This window comes from Cibotium barometz, chromosome 15 (assembly GCF_041138505.1).
Source record: "Cibotium barometz isolate CiBa-2024 chromosome 15, ASM4113850v1, whole genome shotgun sequence".
In the NCBI taxonomy this organism is placed as follows: domain Eukaryota; kingdom Viridiplantae; phylum Streptophyta; class Polypodiopsida; order Cyatheales; family Cibotiaceae; genus Cibotium; species Cibotium barometz.
In genome coordinates, this window is record NC_141060.1 from 59,931,468 (window position 1) to 59,952,605 (window position 21,138).

Here is a 21,138-nt window from a genome sequence, read left to right on the forward strand (position 1 = left end):
CCCACCATCTTTTTTGAACTCCCTCCCATCCCCTCCAAGCCAATCTCATGAACTGGGCACATCTCCTCTGCTTTGGGCAATCAACTAAGCAAACCGATGTAATCGACCTTGCAGTCCCAGATGGGCAACGCCTTACCCATACTCCTCCTCCCAAATAGTTGACGCCCTCTGATACCTCCACCACACCAGATGGGATATTTTATATGCGGCATACAAATCCCTACACCGTTACGAGCTCTCACCATATACAGCTGAGGGTCTCCTCATCCTTTACTAGCGGTGCCATCTTCAAATGGAGGTCATACAAGCCAAGGGGATCATGCAATTCAATGAGTACCAAGTGGCCTTCCCCATGGAGTTCACCCCCCAAGAAGCCACCAAAGCCAAAAACTTCTTCCACTCCAAAATCCTCGAAAACACCTCCTCTGACAAAGATGACACAACGATAATAATGACAGTGGCGAAGGAGCCCCATGCACCCACACCCATCTCCCTCGCACATCAACATCTCCCTCCTGGCAACCTTTTTCTTTCATGTCCAGCTTTCTTTCACACACCCCACCATCTTTTTTGAACTCCCTTCCCATCCCCTCCAAGCCAATCTCATGAACTGGGCACATCTCCTCTGCTTTGGGCAATCAACTGAGCAAACCGATGTAATTGACCTTGCAGTTCCCAGATGGGAAACGCCCTTACCCATACTCCTCCCACCAAATAGTTGACGCCCTCTGATACCTCCACCACACCGGATGGGATATTTTATATGCGGCATACAAATCCCTACAATGTTATGAGCTCTCACCATATACAGCGGAGGGTCTCCTCATCCTTTACTAGCTGTGCCATCTTCAAATGGAAGTCATACAGGCCAAGGGGATCATGCAATTCAATGAGTGGCCTTCCTCATGGAGTTCACCCCCCCAAGAAGCCACCAAAGCCAAAACCTTCTTCCACTCCAAAATCCCCAAAAACACCTCCTCTGACAAAGATGACAACAACAATGATGATAGGGCGAAGGAGCCCCGGGCACCCACCCCCATCTCCCTCGCACATTAACATCTCCCTCCTGGAAACCTTTTTCTTTCAAGGCCAGCTTTCTTTCACACACCCCACCATCTTTTTTGAACTCCCTGACCATCCCCTCCAAGCCAATCTCATGAATTGGGTACATCTGCTCCGCTTTGGGCAACCAACCAAGCAAACCAACCCAATCAACCTCGCAATCTCAAATGGGCTATGCCCTTACCCATACTCCTCCCTCCGAACGAATAGCTGACACCCTCCTTCGATACCTCCACCGCACTCTCGGATGGGATATTTTATATGTGGCATACAAATCCCTACGTTGCTCTACGAGCTCCGGCCATATATAGTCGAGGGTCTCCTTATCCTTTACCAGCAGTGCCATCTTCAAATGAAGGTAATACAGGCCACTGGGATCATGTAGTTCAACGATTCCCATGTGGCCTTCCCCATGGAGTTCACCCCCCAAGAAGCTGCCAAGACAAAACCTTCTTCCACTCCAAAAGCCCCGACAACACCTCTGACAATGAAGACGAGAATGGCAATGACGATAGCGGGAAGAGGAGCCTCGGGCACCCACCACCCCATCACCATCTTGCACCCCCATCTCCCCCACATCATCAACCCCCTCCTCCCAACCCATCTCACCCTAGCACGAGCACCCAACCCCCCCACCACCACCCACCACCACCACACTTCCTCTCTTCCCTTCACAGTCCTTTACACCCCCTCAACTCCCCACTCCGCCTCCATCACCAACTCCTCCCTCACCTACCACTCTGAATCTCCACTTAGGTCTTCCCATACCCCTAAAAGACTTACCCTCTACATTGACAAGGCACACCCCCTTTATTTACTGCAACCCTCACCACCCTTGCCTTGTCATTGGCCACCCCTCCACCTTCATCACAACCGCCATTCGACATCACTTCCCCCACACCCTTGGAGGAAGGGGAAATCCCCCAACCCCCACCCCGAGAGGAGGAGGAGGTAGATCCACCACCGCTGAACCCCCTCAACTGGCGCGATCCATTAGATCACACAGAGTTTGAGCAGGCAATAAACATCTTGCTTGGTCGACAACTCTAGGAGGCCCCCATCGCGCCAGGGTGACTAATTGCATGGACATCCATGTCCTACAGCCATACCTCGACGCCAAACATCATATAGCTAGGACATGCAAGCACTCCCTTCGTCAACGGCGCGATAGCTACCATAGGCCCCTTGCCGTTGCTCGCCCCATCACGTTCAAACTCATGGATAAGCAACCAGCCTAGCAATGTCCTTTCCTCCTCAAGACATTCATTTGGGAATAGTACTACAAGGCACCACGCGAGCTCCGCACATTTGTCCAAAATATCTGTCCATCCACCACCCTGCTAGGCCTGGAACCTTTTTCATCAGTAGCAGGCAAAGAACCCAACGCTACTCTACAACTTCCCTTGGTTCTCTCCTTTGACTCCCCAAAACCCTTGCACTAAGGACACCATGGTCAAATGTATCCGATAGGTACAAGCAGGTGCCAAATCCCATAGTAGTGGCCACCATCAGGTCCTTTAACCTCATCATTACTCTCTTGGAGAGCTTCCCGAATTAGTGCCACTACCAGGAGGGGAGTCAAGGCTTGGCCTTCGACCTCAACAAAGGCCCCACTCTGAAGCAAGTTTTTGGCTACTATGAGCGCATCCAGTGGATGCCTCCCTAGTGAAGATATGATGGAGACCACCTTCTGGACAAGTTACAAAGTCTTCCATCATGCCCCCACATCCCACATCACAAGGAGACTTCATCTGCACTTACTCGATTTACTATCACTAGATCCCTTGCCATCTCCAATGACGGACCTAAATTAGGGAGAGGGGTATGTTAATCACACTTGTTAACATCATTTTTCAAGTGTGGTTACACTTGTTGTAATGTGTGACTGTGGCATGGGTTTCTTTTTTAATGGGGGCCTCCTGAGGGAGAGCCATGTGTTATAGGACATTAAGTTGTGATTATTAGCCCATGTATTGACAAGAGCCAGTTTTTGGGTGAAGCTTGTCGGGCTGGTCATTCCTAACCACAATGGAGCAGGTTTCACCTCCCAATGTTCTTCCTCAAGGTCTACTACTTCGGCCATGTTGACCACGATGTTTTTCCCTCAAAGTTTGTCTTGGCATTCTTTAGCCTCTCGTTGGGTGGTTTCTTTCTTCTCTTCATGCTGTATTTTTCATTGTTTTTTGTCATGGATGGCCCTTAGTGTGGACTCGCGGTGAGTGGGCCATAGTAGCGTTTTGGTTTGCTACCATTGAAATATCTTGCCATCTCAACGTCGTCGAGTGTTTCGATGCGCACTGCGCCTTGTGGGGTTATGTCAATGACTAGGAAAGGTCATAAGCCTCTCAGCTTGAGTTTCTTTTTGTGATTTTTTGTGCTAAAGAGGAGGATCATGTCTCCCTCGTTCATTTGTTTGTCCTGAAGTTGGTCATCAAACCACTGTTTACGCCTCAGTTTTTTGACAATCATACTATAGACAGGGAGGAGGCGTGTTTCATCAAGTGTTTTGAGCTCAAACAGGTGACAACCATCGAGGACATTGCTTGTGAGTTTTTTCTTTACTGCAATTTGCAAGTTGGGGACCAAGAACTCCATAGGCATGACCGCTTCAGTACCATAGGCTAAATTGAAGGTGTTGCATTGGTGGTAGCCCTATAGGATGTTTGATAGGCCCAGAGTGCCGAAGGCAATTTTTGTTCCCAATCATTTTGGCTAGCCTCAACTATTTTGGTTAAAATAGCACAAAGGACTTTATTTGTGCTTTCTGATTGGCAATTGGCTTGGGCATAGTAAGGGGAGGATTTTCTGTGAGTCACTAGGAATTCTTATAAGAGGAATTCTATTACCTCATTAATGAAGTGTGTGCCGTTGTTGTTCACAATCTCAAGAGGGCATCCGACGAGTGATCACTGACTCATATAGGAATTTGGCAGTGGATCGTGCATCAGCCTTGCGGTGGGTAGCCCTTGCCTCGACCCATTACGTGCAATAGTCCGTGGTGGTTGCAATGATGTATTGAGCTTGAGTTTATCAAGTTGCGGGACTAATGGGTCCTATGGAATCAATGCTTGTTGCAAGTCGGTTGTGGCACTTGCGTGTGTTGAGAGTGAGTGAGAGAGAGAGAGATCCAGTACATGAAAAGAACACATTGCATAGAGCTTACCTTGATTTATTGAGGCTTTTTAAACGTGTTTATCTATTTTTAAAAATTATATTTCTCTACTTAACTTTGTAAAACAACATGTGATTTTCTTTTCAAGATCTTGGTAAATGCGAAGCTCATCATTTAAGATCCAATGGTGAGAAGTTAGATAAATATGTTTAGAATGTGGCCATATGGTAAATTTATAATTTTAACGGTTGAATTTATTTTAATCTTATGTAGAAAATTCCCTTATGAAATTCAAAACCAAAAATTCGAAGCGTGAAACACAAGTTGTTCACGGCATGAAATACATTTCATGACGTAAAACACAGTCTGCCATTTCACGACGTGAAACCTTAGTCCGATAGAAATCTAAGAATAACAATTGGAGTAGTGAGTTAGCTAGTTGAATCGTATTCTCATGCACTTGAGATCAGGGTAACTTATTGGGGTGCTTGGTCTTTGTGGAGGAGTGGGTCTACTGGTAGGCCATTGGCGAGGAAGTGTGCAACCTCCTCTCCCCATTCTGAAATTAAGCACAACTGGAACAAGGCAGCATCTAGTAAATCGTCTCATCGACTCCCATTGGCGGCTCGCCATTGGGAATGCATGACATATGGTCCACCAAGACCTTTTACACTGTCATATAGTGAAGTCAAACTCAAGCAAGATTAGCAAACCATTGGGTGATCCTTCCGGGTGTGCAGGGTTTGTTTACCAAATAGAGAAGAGCTTGATGGTCTACAAAGAAGATAAATTTAGTTGCTAGAAGATAATGGTAAAACTTCTTGACCGTGTAAACCATTGCTAATCCCTACCTCTTAGTGGTGGTATAATTTTGTTCTACCTCGTTGAGTTGGTGACGATTGGCAAAGCTAATAGGGAAATCCATCTTATGTTCATTGGGTTGAGCCAGCACACACCCAACTGCAAAGGCGGAGGCGTCAATGTGGACATGAAATATGATGTCCCAGTTGGGAGACCTCAAAACTGGAGCACTTTTGCCAAGGCTTTCTTTAGGGTGTTATATGCCTCTTGGCATTCCTTTTTCCACACGAAGAGGATTAGGAGTCCGTAAAGGGGGCAAGCTATATCGGCATACATGAATGAAACGCCGATAGTACCCATCGTGTCCCATGCGTTGAACTCCCTTAAAGTTGGTTGGTGGTGGTAGCTCAAGGATGAACTGCACCTTGTCATCAGTGGAGATTCCTTGTTTGGAGACAATATGTCCCAAGATGACTCCATGCCAAACCCATAATTGGCATTTGAGAGGTTTTAGGGAAATACGGTAGAGCCGACATATTTCTAGCACCTTCCGTAAACATTCGAGGTGTTCTTTCCACGTGGAATTGACACAGAGGTCATCCTTGAAGACTTCAAGGAATTTTCGAAGATACTCCTTGTAGGCTATGCACATTAGATGCTAGTAGGTGCCGGGGAGAATTGGTTAGCCCAAAGGACATGACACGGTATGCATAAGTTCCCCATTCGGTAGCAAAGGCTATTTTGTGTCGATCTTTTGGATCGATCAATACCTGATTGTATACAGAGAATCCATCTAAGAAGCTATAGGCTTTCTTTCCTACAACGCTTTTTTCAAGCACATGATCTATGAAGAAGGGTAAGGGATAGTGATCCCATAGAGTGGTGGCATTTAACCTTTTTGAGGTCCACGCACACTCACACCTATCCATTCTTCTTGGGCACTATCATTATGGGTGAGAACCATTCCGTGTGCTCAATTTCAACTGAGCCATTCTCTGGAGTGTTCTTCTTATGAGCCACTAGAGGACACTCAGAGGTTTGCAATATTTTTTCATGGACAATTGGACAGATGAAGAGAGCTCAAGCAAGTGGAAATTAGTCATCCGTAGGTTTCTCTTCTACAGGTCTTCCTGCTACCCACCGCAGGTGTGGTGGCAAGGACGGAATGTGAGCCTTTGCAGTAGAAGCGGACAGAAAGTGGTCTAGCAGTATTCAGGATCTTGGGTATCTTTTCTTGGATCTTTTTCTTTTATGGAAGGGCACTTTATATGGACACCGTGCAAGTGAAGACAACTGCAGTGTAAGTAGGGGCAAGTAGGGGAGAATGTGACACACCAACAAGTATGTAGGGCAGAGCCAAACATTAGATAGCAGCCAACGGGCAAGATCAGACATCACAGGTGTGACATGTGGCACTGCCATGTGGTAGTAATGATGTGGCGATGTGGCATTGATGGTGTGGTAGTCGGGTACAACTAGCCCAGCCGACAACATTACTACTAGTCGATTGGGAGCATTGGTGATTATTTATACATGGGTAGCCAAATCGTCATATTCATCTACTTTCCTCAATGTTGGACTTCACAGAGAGTGTTTCTCTATAGGTGAAGTGCTAAAGCCAGGAGTATACTATAGGTCACAAGGTTGTGATTTGACATCTTCATTCTCAGCCACATCTTGTACTTGGATTTTAGTTGTATTACTTCTTTCTTGTACATAATACAAAGCAATATTTTAGGACTCGCTTGCAGTGGAATGCTATCATGCATTAGTGTGGACAAGCATGCATAGCTAGCTCCACAGAGATGTGATTATTGAAGTTTGCTACTTTTTCTAAAGGCAACCTGCATGATTGGATTTAGGATCACCACGTTACACACTTTTAGCTGTGCCATGGAGCTCTCCTCTGCAAGGGGGAAGTACTATTGGTTGGATGCTTTAATGCGTGTACACCCAAGAGTGCTATGATATTTTCTATGGAGTTCCAAGGGATTATCATAGGAGTTCTATAGTACTATTGGGTTCAAACAAAGCCTTGCTCTCATCCACGCTCTTTGGACTCTACACTGATTGATGACTTGTACACTTGTAGATACCTTGAGAGGGGAAGGGTTTTACTCTAGAAGAGACTCATCTCAAACATATTCTATGGAAATGATTTTGTACACAACATAGGGCTTACAAACATATTGTAAATGACTTGTACACTTGTAGATACCATGAGAGGCGAAGGGGTGTACTCTAAAAGAGACTCATCTCAAACATAGTCTATGCAAATGATGTTGTACACACAACATAGAGCTTACAAAGACCCTTGGATGCATTATGGAAATTTTGCTTAGACAAAGACCTTTACTGTGATGAACCAACACAAGTCATGGGGGGCTACAGAGTCTTTAGAGATTGTGAAGTCAAGTAATTACCTTCACATTTTACATGGCCTTTAGAGATGGGGAAATCTTGTACTTACCTTGGTATGGTCCTTTTAGGATGAAAATTCCATTGCAATTGAATTCTTAGCTTGCATAGGCAAAGGATATGTGTCACTAGCATGCTTAGAGCAACAATTCTTTTAGACAAATGCAGAAGAAGACCCTTCTCTTTGACTCACTTGTTAGGTATGCTAGATTGCCTTTTTGGGCAGAGTTGAGCAAGGTGGAGAGAGTCCAAATTATTATGCTTTTTTGTCTCGTCTTTAGCATACACTCAGTGCCTCCTCAAACTATTTTAGTTGAATTTGGAGCTCAACCTCTCCATAAGATGCTTCATTTCATCTGATCACATATTTAGATGGAGTGCAAACATGGGAGATACTATTGAAGGTAGATAGAAGCTACCATGGTTGCCCTTATTCTCCTCTCCATAGCTTGCTTATCAAGGAATGGAAGGGTGCTGATATGCACATGTTGCACTATGAATGACATCGCATTTTTCTCCTTAGACACTCTAGAATCTACCACCTTTTCAATACGTAGTAGAGGTGACCACACAAGATTGAAACAAAGTAATTACTGTTGATTCTTGGCATCTTTATACTATGGGTCCAACAATTAATCTCCCATTCACAATGAGCTTATACAAAGACCACTCTATGACATTTATAGAGCTTTTATAAAGATGCCCAAATACCCCTCGTCAGAGTTGATACATGAGCATAGGGAGCTTCAAAAATTAATAATATGGATACACAGATAGTGGAGTGTGTTGTGCTAGATGTCTCTAGCATACCATGAGAATATATAAAGTTTTGGCTCCTTGTGCAAGGTCTTTGGGGATGATGACCATAAATATGTGGCCCTTTTCTAATGCGAGATTTGCAAAACATAGAGAGATTATTGCATACACACACTAGCCAAGTGGGTAGACACCAAACTCACATTTTTCTTTGAGAGATCAATTAGGAGAGGGCATGCAAACCATGCAACACTCACTCTTATGATCATTATATTGAAGGTAGATTAGCACCACAGGGGACCTATATCGAGATATCTTGGAGGCTTGTAGCAACAAGGAGACCAAGAAGCATTGCTCTACACCCATTAATCTATGTCAAGATGAGAATCTCCCCTAAATTTTCCAACGAGGTCTAAAATCTGTGTCTAGTATGATGGGCTCTCTCTATGCTTGTTGTCACACTTTAGGTGATCTAGTAGAGGAGTGTAGGGGATCAAATCCTCTTAACTCCACAAACATATTTTGAACTTGGATACATTACTTTTTTTTCATTTGACTCTTATTTTATTGGCAAGATATTATGTTGATGTTGTAGGCATCAATTACTTTATGCAACATGTAATATGTGATGCATTTGGTTTGATGGACTATTCTTTGCTCTTTCTAGACTTTCATACATCTCTCTCTCTCTCTCTCTCTCTCTCTCTCTCTCTCTCTCTCTCCACTATCTTGTGTCAACTATGTGAAAACCTAGAGCATCATAATCTTCTTTTTTCCAAAAAAAGAGCATCATTTGTTTGAATTATATTGGCTTCCCAAAACTTTTTTTCCTGCTTTGATTTCATTATTTTTTCTATCATGAGCTTCACTTTCTTTTGATGCTTTTAATTTGAAGAACGTGAACCCCACATACAAGCTCACTAAAAAGTTAGTTCCACTAGCCATGGATCAACTTAAACAAAAAATATGAAAATCTAAAAAACATTGTGGTTTGGTAAAGGTAGTGGAAGATGATAAGAAGATAGAGAAAGAGGTTAATCATGCTAAAATGACAATTATATGGCAAGACATTTACAATTCCAAGTCCAATCCTATGCGTCCTCTAGTGATTTCTTGTTCTTGTGGGGATCCCATAAACTGCAAACTAAGGGTTTAGTTTCAAGGATTCCTACACTCATGGTTTAGAAACTATTGACACCACCAATGGTGGCAGTTACGAGCGAGATAGTCGATTATCGCATCATGTTTTTGCATAAAACACTCCCAACGCTGCTAATCTCTACAAGACTACCTTGCGGGACAATCACCCTAGTAAAAGTCATGGAGTGGTGACTAATGTGCTCTTCCCACCACAAGCAAGCAACACCCAGCAAAGCCGTTCTCATCAAATGGAGCTGAAAAATATCTAAACCACCTACTGCTGCCAATGTGGCAACCATCTCGCGAGTCTAATTGATGACGACTTCTTTGTCCATCTTCCCATTAAACACGGGAGGCTTCAGAAGTTGCAATAATTGAGCTCATGCCTCACACAAGGCATGGAATAAGAACTCGACAAACCCGTAGTCCCCCAACGTTGAGTCAATGAAGACGAGCGAGAATGATCTAAAGAATCTGATGGGGAGAGACTACGCGAAGGAGATCATCGGTGATACGAACATCTCTCTTGCCGACTACAAATAGGTGTAGAATGATGACTAACAGGGAGAAAAACTCATACAATACATTATTGCCTGCATCAAAAGGAGTGAAAACCCCTCTCCCAAAAAGTTTGGTGATTTAATTCTCGAAATCGTCCAACACTTGCTCCAAATCCGATGGGGAGAGACTTCATGAAGGAGATCGTCAGTGATCCGAACATCTCTCTTGCCGACTACAAATAGGTGTAGAATGATGACTAACAAGGAGAAAAGCTCATACAATACATTATTGCATGCATCAAAAGGAGTGAAAAACCCTCTCCCAAAATGTTTGGTGATTTCGTTCTCGAAATCGTCCAACAGTTGCTCCAAAGCATGGCCTCTTATAGATCCAAATCCGAAACACTAGGTGCTCGAGGTGCCAACTCCATTTTGTCAAGACGGACATATATATTCATTTTACTTGCATGCATGTCCATGGACGCCTTAATGTTAGGAGCAAATCGATGAGTTCTGAATCCATGACAAATACTAAGTGGTCAAGGACCAGGCCGGGGATTTCCACCTTGCACAATGAGGTAAGGCTTTTGTGGGGCAAGGAATCACAATATACCCGACTTAACCTAGGTGCAATGAATATAACCCAAGTATTCTCTTCTCCCAAACCCAAACTTGTGCACTCCTAGAATCTAGTTGCTCTACCCTATCCAAGCAATCAATGCACAAGTGCCAAGAAAGAAAAGAAATATGCACATTCCCTAGGCTTTGATACCAACTATAGAACGAAAAGAAATCTAAGCGCTTCCTTGGCTTTGATACCAAGTATAGAACACTTGCGCCTATGTGCTAGGATTTTCCAAAGATAGAAAGAAGAGTGTGATGGAAACACATAGAACACAAAAAACAGTCGTAAACTACTACTCTATCTTATGTACAAGAAAAAAATAATACAATTGAAATTCAAGTACAAGATGTCGACATCAAATCACAACCCTATGACCTATTGTACACTCTTGGCTAGCACTTCACCTACAAAGAAACACCCTATGAAATCCCAACATTGAGGAAAGCAAATGAATATGACGATTTGGCTACCCATGTATATATATGCACCAATGCTCCTAGTCGGTTAACAATAATGTTGTCGGCTAACTGTACCTGACTGCTATGCCATCAATGCCACATCATCAATGCTGCATCACCACCATGTCATGTGGCAATGCCACATCTCACCTGCGTTGTTTGACCCTGCCCATCGGCTGCTATCTGATGTTTGGCTTTGCCTTGCATACTTGTAGGTGTGCCACACTCCTTTAGGTTCAGAGTGTGGCTTCTTTTTTCATAGGATTGCCTTGGCATCTCTAAATTTCACCATGACGGCAACATGCCAAGCCTATTCAACATATAGGTTCTAAATCCCTTTGTGTACTGGATCACCTTATTGGTTTGGGGGGAGAGAGAGAGAGAGAGAGAGAGAGAGAGAGAGAGCATTGACAGCTGCAATCTTTAGCATGATTTGCAAACAGATTCCTGTTTTACCCCGTTCAGTGTCTTGAGTCAGAAAATGGATTAACACACGGGGTGAAAATTCTGCTGAAAGCAACAAAACACCTCATGTAACAAGAAGTAAAATAGCGATAACAGACATCGCACACACCAAACAAGAACCACTTCCTTGATTGCCTTTATTGCATATGGCATATATCAAATCAAAGAATATGCTCTTGATTTGGTGGGAGTTCCATGCACCCTACCGCAATGCTCTAGCTTTCAGAAGAACAATTCTTGGCTTCCATTCTCAAAGCTCTGCTCTACTGGAAACAGCAGAACACCACCTGAATGAGAAGCTAAATAGTACAATTTACAATGCAAACCATACAATGTTCACAGCTTGCTTGACCAAGTCTCTCTACAGAAAAGATGGCAGCTCTCATCATGCCAAGATAAAATCACAAAACCGTACTCTCAACTTTTTACAAGCCGGAACTTGCCATAGACAAGTAAGGGTCTTTTCTAGCCAAATGGCATAGGGACAAGGGAGCAATTTTATGTGGGTGTACAACCTCTAGTACCTTTGTTATATACCATGGCAAACTATCCATGCTTCTTTGCAAGTTCCAGCAAAGCAGCACACTTAACGGGTCAAAACTTGCTAGCATTTACCTAGAAGGGTCAACCCATCGGGGAGACCGACACATCAAACTTTTGAAAAAGGCTTGTATAAAAATATACGATACAGTATGAGGTGGCAATCAACCATCAAGTTGTACATCTAAAGCACACAGTTGATATGCAGAGCTTTCAGAAGAGAGGTCGCCATCTGCTTCACTAAGACTTGGCCACCCGAATGTTCACCATCTCGCCGCTCCTCAATGAGCCTTTGAAGTTTCTGTTGTAGATCATATTCGACAATTAACTGCTTTGGCCGTGGATGGTGCTCATAAACAGCCTGGACAAACAATTCCATACCAGTCAAGCCTTTCCTTGACAGCAACTATCACTCTCAGAAGTAACATTTCCAAGATTGTGAAGGGCACCCAAAATTTGGTAAGAAATAGGCTGTAGCCAGTTAAACCTACCTTGATCAATTTCAAAAGATTGAGGCGGGCAATGGCATCTTGATGGTCCAGTCTTGCTACCAGCAATGGAATGAGGCCAGATGTGGCCAAGCTGACATTGATTCGTGACGATTTTCTGCAAGAAATTGCAAAAACAAGTGAGAAGCACAAGCAACACAAGCTTACATTAGCCTACAAACACGTGCACAAGAGACAAAAGCTTACGTGATGATCTTGAGGAATGGCTCCAAAATGTGCACAAAGGATTGCTCGCTACAAGACTGGAAGAAAGCCACCAGCTTATGAATTGCTTCAGCCTTGAGCAATGCCTGTTCAACCTTCCGCTGTTCATTATCAAAAGCCAAGCACACTGCTAAAGAGTCCAGAGCTGTGACAGCCCAGTACTCATCATCAAGCAAACTGAGGTAAAGCTCGATTCCTTTGTTTGCTCTCAGCTGCTCCCTCGTGTAGCGAGATGCATGTGCCATATCACAGAGTAGAGGAAGAGCAAATCGCTTTAACGGAGAGTTAATTTTGATGAAGTGCATCAAGTGTGGAATAATTCCACTCTCTGCTGCTCGCTCCTGTCTCCTCTTGTTGATCTTACAAAGATTGTAGAGTGCATTTAACACCTTCAAGAAAAACAGTAGAGATCTTGTCAAACCCTGACAAAGAAAAACTTAAGTAAAACCCACCCATATGGCAACTTTAATGTCAGCTATGCTGAAGTAAGAGAGGTCTACTGATATATAGCCATATGGTCACCTCATGCTCAACTGATGCCCTTTCATCATGGGCACACAGACACATACATGCCCAAACACACACGCACCAACCAACCAACCAAACAGGAAAAGCAATGCTTGAGATAAGCAAAGAGCAAAAACTGGTGCAAATGCTTCCTGTCAGAACACAAAAAAAGACTTACTTCATTGTGTACTTGGGACACCATAGGACCTTCACGCCACTCAAGGAAAGGCACTAGATGCTTCATTGCGTCTGCCCTTTGAAGGTGTTCTAGAGTGTATGGATCTGATGAAAGCTCCTTAATGCACTTCAATGTCTGTCATTGAGGAATGTCAACCAGGTAGTGATTATGGAAACATTGTCCAATAAGTAAACATTGCTAAACTAAAATCTTTCAAACATACTAGGTGAGTGTACCTTAAGGAGAATGGGGGGTTCCAGTTTATTGAGCATCTGGAAAAGCCGAATCAGTAAACTGAGACCACACATGTGGGACTTCACCAGAGTGTCCCCACGGGAGAATTCCAGTAAAAGATCAGCAACCTTCTCCAGATATTCTCTTGCAACATCAGCATTAAGGGTTGAAACCATTCGGGACAGCAAACCTGAGGAGGTCGCACTTCCTGACCGTCCATTCAGCACTCCAGAAACTGACAGAAAACCCGAAGCTGATTGTGAGACTAATCCAGAAGTAGAAGCTGCAGTGTCACATAAACTAGGATATCCTCCAGGTGCCTGTCCAACACTCCTCAAGGATGAGTTTGTTGACAGCTTGAAGCCTAGATTTGATTGGGTGAGCTCAATCACATTACTATCCTTTCCATTCTCTGCAGAACACACCCAACAAAAAGGCAATCAGACATCTACCCAAGTACCTCAATACGCTTCTATAGCCAGGACAACTTCACGTAGCATAAGAGAGCAAGGCCTACCCTCAAATGCAGACATGAGGAGGTCAAGTTCACCATTATTTTTTCGAATTGCTGATGCATGATGAAGTAAGGGCAAGATGCTCTCATGCCTCTCAAGGCCTCCTTGCAGATGCCTGATGTACTCCAGTTGCCCAGATACAGGCCTTGAAGAAGGGTCCTTTTCAAGAAGGCTTATCAGTGGCTGGACTTGTTCTTGCTGTTGTTGAGCTGATTCCAATTGACCATTCGCACGGTGTTGGGCAACATCAAAAGAATGCCATGATTGATCCAGAGGCTGTCTGGAGTTATCACCAATGCCCAAAAGTGGTCGGGTTTGCTCTCCATCTAAAGGACACGAGTCAGGCGGACCAAGATCAAAGTTATCCCTATCTACTCTGAATAAGAGAGGCTGCTCTTGTTGACCTGCTGACGACCAGCCATTGTCGGTAGCAACCTGCTCAAATAAATTAGGGAACGGAATGCTTGCTTCTACTGGCCCCAGAGGTTGCCTCGTCTCCATCTGACCCAAATTGCTCTTCAAAGAGGTACCAGATTGGGGCCGTACAGAGTCCCCATTTGAAGCTGCAAAATGACCTGCACGTACACGAACCACATCCAGCTGCCCGGATCGAGGGTAAAACGGTTCAATCTGTCCAGATAAGGTACGAGATGGTTCTAGAGGCCCTGACCGTGAACCAAAGGCGGCCCTTTCTGTTGCAGAAACTGAGTTTGTTCCTATTGTAGAAGCAAGACGGGTGGCTTCATTCAAACTGTGTAGCGTGTTAACAAGCCTGATAAGCACACCATTTTTGGAGAAAATACGGCAGAAATCATTTCGCGGTGTTGGACTTTGAAGATTAAAAACTTGCCACATGCCATCAATTGCTGTGTGTACCATTTCCCTGCAAGTAAGTATATATTATAACTATTACTCTTCCTTCATGCTCCTTGTTTGAACATAATTTGTACTCTAAAATACTGGATTTTTTCTCGTGCTTTGCAAAAGGAGGCTAGATGGATTTGGTGAAGGTAAACCTGTATTTGGCATAGTCAGGCTCCAAAAAATTCACCAATACTGGTAACCCACGACAAGCTATGAACATTTGCAAAGTTGAAGTACTGCAATGAAAGACGAGAGCAAATAGATAGTCATTTTACAAATCCCTATCATTTAGGAACGACTGGCATTGTCCACTGCATCTACTTTAAAAAAGCAAAGACATCTTTTGGAATTTGAACAGCTAATATGCACTTTTGACCCTCTCCCCCTCCCCCCCCCTTTCCAAAAAAGCTTCTTGTTGAGAATACCAAAACATATATTTCAGATTCCCAAGAGGGGAGAAAACAAAATCGTATTAAAACACATAAACTAGAAAGCCAAACATTACCATATCCAAAAACCAAGGCCTCTACAGCTAAGAAAAAAACTATCCTTAAAATTCTTTATTATCTGATCAATAGGTTGGGTTGGTGGATCTTTACAACAGGTATGCCTCCTATGTCTAGGTCTAATATCCTTGCCTCTCCAGCACTCTTTCACAAACTTGGACCCCTATCCCTATATCCCCCCCCCCAACCCCAACAAAAAAAAACCTCCTGCAAGAAAAACAAGATATATTGTTCAAGTACCAATTAGCTTACTTTGCAGACGAATTTAGACATCTGAGGAATCCATTAAATGTATTGAGACAAAACATTTCAAGTTCTCCCGAATGCTATAGCACATCCTATATGTGCTAAAGTACTGAGCTAGAACTCAACAGATGTGCCTTCATACTAGCCAATAAACATATATACATGAGAAAAGCAAAAGCCTGTACAATTTCACCTTGTTTGACATAGCTGCTGCACAAAATAAGCTGCTTGCATTCGCATCTCTTTTGAACGATCAGAACCAGTAAAACTCATAATAACTGGAATCTGAAAGATGAGATCGCAACAGAAAAGACAGCTGGGATGAACACGACTCATAATACTCGGAATAAAAAGACAAAATAACATAATTTTACAAAAAAAATACCAGGCCAACAAGGCAAGCATTTTCCTGGAAGCTAGAGTTATCCTTAGCCATTTGATTTATAACCTGCAGAACTGCATGAAGAACCTGCATACATACTCAGAACTGTTAAGATGACATTAACTATGCTACAAGCTTTTCCATTAACACATACAGGATATTCATGTGATAATATTGAGGTATGCATGGCCCAAAGAACTTACTCGGTTGTTCTTCGTTTCAAGCATGTCCATGAATGTCATAACACCATGCTGTGATATCAATTGCGCCTTTTGCTCAGGATGCTCCCTGAAAATGGAAACTAACCTCTGGCATGCCTTTATTATAGAGTCCTCCGACTCCTCCGGCTTCAAAAGGCCAATCAATCTCGTAATCTCTACAGACTGAGTCCGGACAGTCACCTGTGAACAGAACTCCTAAGTAGGTATATGTGAGAGGGCTCTGGTACAAAAGAACTTCTGTAAGCACATACCATGCTTGGTACATACACAAACATAATGAAGGAGAGTCTTACCAAGTCTGGAATACCAGCATCAATTTCCTCTCCACCACCTGCTATAGATGAAAACATGTCTTCATTTCTCTTTGCTGTGGCAGGAACCTCCCCTACTTCCCTTCTGTGTGCAATTTTGGCCTTGAGTGTTGCAGCCAAGCTAGTATTTCCATTCTTGACTGAAAAGAAGTGGCCTGGACGAAAGGTGGAATCTGTTGTAAGATCAGGTGCTGCAGCTTGCTCAATTGCTGGGGTTGTAATTTTGCCAAATGAGTTGTCAAAGAGATCATCAAGCATGCCATCAGCTGGAGTGTCACTGAATCTACTAAGCTCCCCTGCTGAAGCTACTGCCGAAAACTTTCTAGACTGCATACAGGGGCAAAAAAAATGGAACATGAGCTTTCCTTACTAGTAGAATACTGAAATTTCAAAAGACGGGAGAAAATAGAAGGTAATTGAAAACTAGATTAGAGGGGATTGGTTAGATGCTTTCAAAAAAAGCATTACCTCCTGATCAGACAAATGTGCCAACTTTAAATTTGGTGTCTTGTCAATGCTATGCCCATATAGATCTTCAGAAGAGGCGCCATTTCCTGTTAGACCCGAAGATGTGGAAGGTGCCCTTGAAGTGGCCAGTTCCTGTTCAAGGATTTGTTGAAGTGCAGATGATGCACTCGCAGCTTCATTTGTCATAGCTAGCTTTTCAGAAGTAGCCCTCACTTCCTCAGGGCCAGTTCCAGCATGTCCATCCTTGCCATTGGCCAACTGCTCTGCCAGTCGACGTGAGATTCGGATGGGGGTGTCCCAGCCAAGGGTGAGAGTTTGATTGGAACTGCCATCACTTGCCTCGCCTGCGCTTTTTAAGGGAGAATGAGGCTTTACATCCTCATCCTGAAAAACGAGAAGCATCAAATCGAGAGTCAAAATTCAAAACACAACTTGACAGACATGCATTCAGTTACCACTAAATAGAAGAATGGCCTAACCCAGCTTCAGTACAAGCATCAAATGCATGCCTCCATACAATTTGAATGCTGTGTTGAAATGGAAACACACTCTTGATCCAGCACAATATCAACTAATCTTAAGATCCTTCTATTAGTAAAACGAGAACATTTGCTCATGAATGGATTAGAACGTGTTGCATTCCCTCAATACCATACAAAACTTCACAGACATTTCGTATGAATTTTTTTCACCTCCATATTTTACAAGACTAATTGGGTCCCCATTTTTTGTAAGGTTGATTAAGGGCCCTTATGCATATATTGAATTGTCTTGGCTCTTCACTTGGTTAATAATGATTGAAGTTTGAAGTTTGAATGAATAATGAAGCTTCAATCATGAATTTGTTTCTTCAATCCTGGGCTCTAGACTCTCATGAAATTGTATCTTCAATCTATTTAAAGTTTGCATGAAGTTTGGGCTCTAGACTCTCTATTTGTAACTCTATTCAAATCTACAATTAGAATCAAAAATCACAAAATCAAGTTTCACCATTAGTGTTTGATTTTCATGATAGAAAATTGTAAAGATCCATCTGAACCATAGTGCCCTTACGGAAGGCCCTGTAGACACAATAATAGGCCTTCTCAAAGTCCAGCAAAAGGAACGCCAAATGCTCTTCACAGGTCTGATCCACTATTGTCATCTGTTAAAAGGTGAAGATATTACCCAAGATGCTACTATTTTGGATAAAGCTTGTCTGGGGCCAACAAACAAGCGGGGGAGGTATGACTCATGGGTTGGGTAAGGAATTTATAGGCAATGGCGAGTACAGTGAAGGGATCATCTCATTGAAGGCCACCCACATGCCAGCTTTCAAGAGATCCCAATGGCACTAGAAGAAGAAAACCGGCAACTTGCAAGCCATCCTCTCCCGAACACTTCTTGCATAGGATAGAGTTGCACCTCCTAACTGTGTCAGCCTAAGGGGTCCATTCAACATTGGGAAGAAGAGGGGGGGGGGGGCGCTCATGCAATGCCACCTTGCCGGGTAGACCACACTCATGCGGGGCTGTTTTTCTGTGGCTGCTGCAGCCGCCTTCTACTAGCACTGCACTGGAGACTGGATCGCGCAACATGGACCATTTCAACATACGATGCACTGGCCAAAAACCCCCCAAAAACTCTATCCTTTGAACGAAGTGAGAACCATTCAGGTGAGGAATTGAGAGGTGCTGCAAGAAGTTCTCCGGTAACGGAAAAATCGGTCAAATGTATGGGATGTCTGCAGCATGTGGCCCACGAAAACTGTCACTGTCTGGGGGGGCTCAAATCAATTGTCCCAGTGTCCCACAAATGTAATTGTCCGGGGGTCAACTCTCAGACACCAAATGAAAGTCAAATGTAAGCAGACAGGAGGCCCAGAAAGGAAGAAGGTTGTAAGGAGGAATGGAAATGGGAAGACTAGAGGATGAAGGCAAGATTGAAAAGATTTTAAGATTTTTGCTTTGCAAATAGGGACAGCGGAACAAAGGGGGTCGAAGTGGAAAAAAGGGGAGCAGCAGCAGTAGAGAGGAGAAGACGGTGGGGAAGGGGCAAGGAAGAAGGCAGGCAGAAGGGTGAGGCGGGCAGGGGGGTTCGCACAGAGTAAAGGGAAGGGGAAAGGCAGCAAGGAGAAGTAGAGAGGTAAGAGGGCTGCCCTGCGAGCAGAGTAAGCGGAGCAAAGAGGAAGGGAGTGACATGCAGTAAGCATGCAGGCGGGGAGGAGGCAGGGCAGTGAGCGCAGGAGGGAAGGAGGGAGGCAGAATTGACCAGAAGGGGGGGGGGGAGAGAGAGAGAGAGAGAGAGAGAGAGAGAGAGGGGCAATAACTGTTATGCTGGAGTTCCAGCTCTTGGATGGCAGCACACTTAAAGCTTGCTGGGACTAATCATATTCATCTTTAGAGCATAACTGACTGCAAGTGCAGACCAAAAAAAAAGGCTCTTTACAGACATCTCCCCACCGAATCAGGCAAAAAGCAGGGCTTGGAAAGGGAAGATCCCCTGCACGTGGACAGGTAGGTGAGATCTCCCCTTTTTACAGGCAGGGGATCATGTCTGTGAAGCCTCTAAAACTGTAGCAATTAAAAAAACAGTGTTGAAGACTTACAGAACCACTCTTGGTTGTGAGTTCATCTGCAGCTGCTCTCAATGCACCCTTTTCATCATCTTCAACTGTTTTCTCCACATTTCCTAGAATGCCTTCCGCTGGATTTCTGCATCCAAGTAAAGATCAAGACAAGAAGAATAAGTGAATGACTGCAACGTGCTACTTTTTAGACTACAAGGTTAATAGCGCACATCTAACGACCAATCTAATGCTTTGGCACTGGCAAAGAAGAAGTAGCAGATGTTTCCCTCAAACACCCACAGCAAACAATGTGTGCATATTGCATGATGGCAGGCAAGCTATTGATCTGCTGATCCTTCAACAGGGGACAAAAAATCAAACACATGACAGGTAGACACACCAAATCAAATTGACAATTGTCTGAATATGATAAAAAGTAGGGCAAACTAATAACCAGTCAGGAATCCTACACTTGGTAATGATAAGTTGACCCAGAGGGTCTATGAGATCAAAAGGTAGTAATAAATACTGAACCATGGAAAAGAAAAACTCTACAAAACCAGCTACATAAGCTAAAGTATCTATGTGATGCTACATGAGAGAAAGAGGGAGGAAAGGGGACAGGGGGCCCAGGGGGGCTAAAGAGATCAAAAACTTAATAACATCTGCAACTGACAAAATAGGTTTGCACACGTGCATAACCCATCTTCTTTACAGTAGCCAAAACCATCTACCTTTAAGCTTGCATTGTAAAAAGAAGAAAATCAACTGAGATAACAAACAGCACTTTTGATCATACTTAAGTTTGTCATCAGACTGTGGTATTGATGAGTATGGAGCACGCCTAGAGTTCTGAATCCAGGGATGCTGGAGTAAAGTTTTGGCGTCAGGCCTTAGCTTAGCATCCTAAAAGAACACAAAAACAATACAACCAGAAAGTTAAGGTGGGAGTGATGCCTTTTCCAAGAGAAAAAAAAATGTAAATTCTACAAAGCATTACACAACTGTGTGAAGTGCTTACCTTGCGAAAACATTGGTGTAAAAAGTCAGTAATTAAAGGAGAAAGATGCTCTGGTATGGGTGGATGCTCCTCCTACACAGAAAAAAAAACCCTTCGCTTGATTGCTGATAGTAACAGGTTTATCCTACAAATAAAACTATTTGCCACTCAATCATGTAGAACCCTCCACAAATTTGGTCACACCACTACACATGGATAACTCTCATCAAGCAAAGGTATGGGATTCACACCTCCAAATATAGATGGCTCATCAAGAGAGAGAGAGAACGCTAAATTCATGTGGGTCTATGTCTCATGAATGCCTATCTCTGCATTACAGTTCATTATTTCCTTCCAATAGATTCCCATATTCCCGACAGAACTGGTGGTCATCCCATCAAGAACATAATAAAGATTGACAGCTCTCTCACAAGGTATCTGGGCATGTATGCCTCTTCTATTCTATGATTTATTAGTCATCATGTCATGTCATCATGCATGAGAGAGTACTGGCATATTGTATGAGTCCATACAAGTACTTAAGAGGCCTTTTGAACCCTTACATGAG

At 43.5% G+C, this 21,138-nt stretch overlaps 1 protein-coding gene across 3 annotated transcripts in view; it reads right to left on the reverse strand.

Annotated features, from left to right (window-relative positions):
- Positions 1 to 11,557: 11,557 nt before the first annotated feature.
- LOC147631502 (MAP3K epsilon protein kinase 1-like) overlaps positions 11,558 to 21,138 on the reverse strand; it is a 39,289-nt gene continuing 29,708 nt past the window's right edge. For all 3 annotated transcript variants that reach the window (XM_086809897.1, XM_086809898.1, XM_086809899.1), the window contains 15 exons: positions 20,592 to 20,663; positions 20,370 to 20,476; positions 19,610 to 19,715; positions 17,023 to 17,406; positions 16,537 to 16,881; positions 16,226 to 16,423; positions 16,026 to 16,109; positions 15,834 to 15,925; positions 15,041 to 15,124; positions 14,027 to 14,907; positions 13,512 to 13,921; positions 13,276 to 13,410; positions 12,573 to 12,979; positions 12,369 to 12,483; positions 11,558 to 12,238 (listed from right to left, as the gene is read on the reverse strand). In XM_086809897.1, coding sequence (XP_086666023.1) covers positions 12,062 to 12,238; positions 12,369 to 12,483; positions 12,573 to 12,979; positions 13,276 to 13,410; positions 13,512 to 13,921; positions 14,027 to 14,907; positions 15,041 to 15,124; positions 15,834 to 15,925; positions 16,026 to 16,109; positions 16,226 to 16,423; positions 16,537 to 16,881; positions 17,023 to 17,406; positions 19,610 to 19,715; positions 20,370 to 20,476; positions 20,592 to 20,663 — 3,597 coding nt within the window. In that variant the 3' untranslated portion in view covers positions 11,558 to 12,061. The remainder of the gene's footprint in view (positions 12,239 to 12,368; positions 12,484 to 12,572; positions 12,980 to 13,275; positions 13,411 to 13,511; positions 13,922 to 14,026; positions 14,908 to 15,040; positions 15,125 to 15,833; positions 15,926 to 16,025; positions 16,110 to 16,225; positions 16,424 to 16,536; positions 16,882 to 17,022; positions 17,407 to 19,609; positions 19,716 to 20,369; positions 20,477 to 20,591; positions 20,664 to 21,138) is intronic.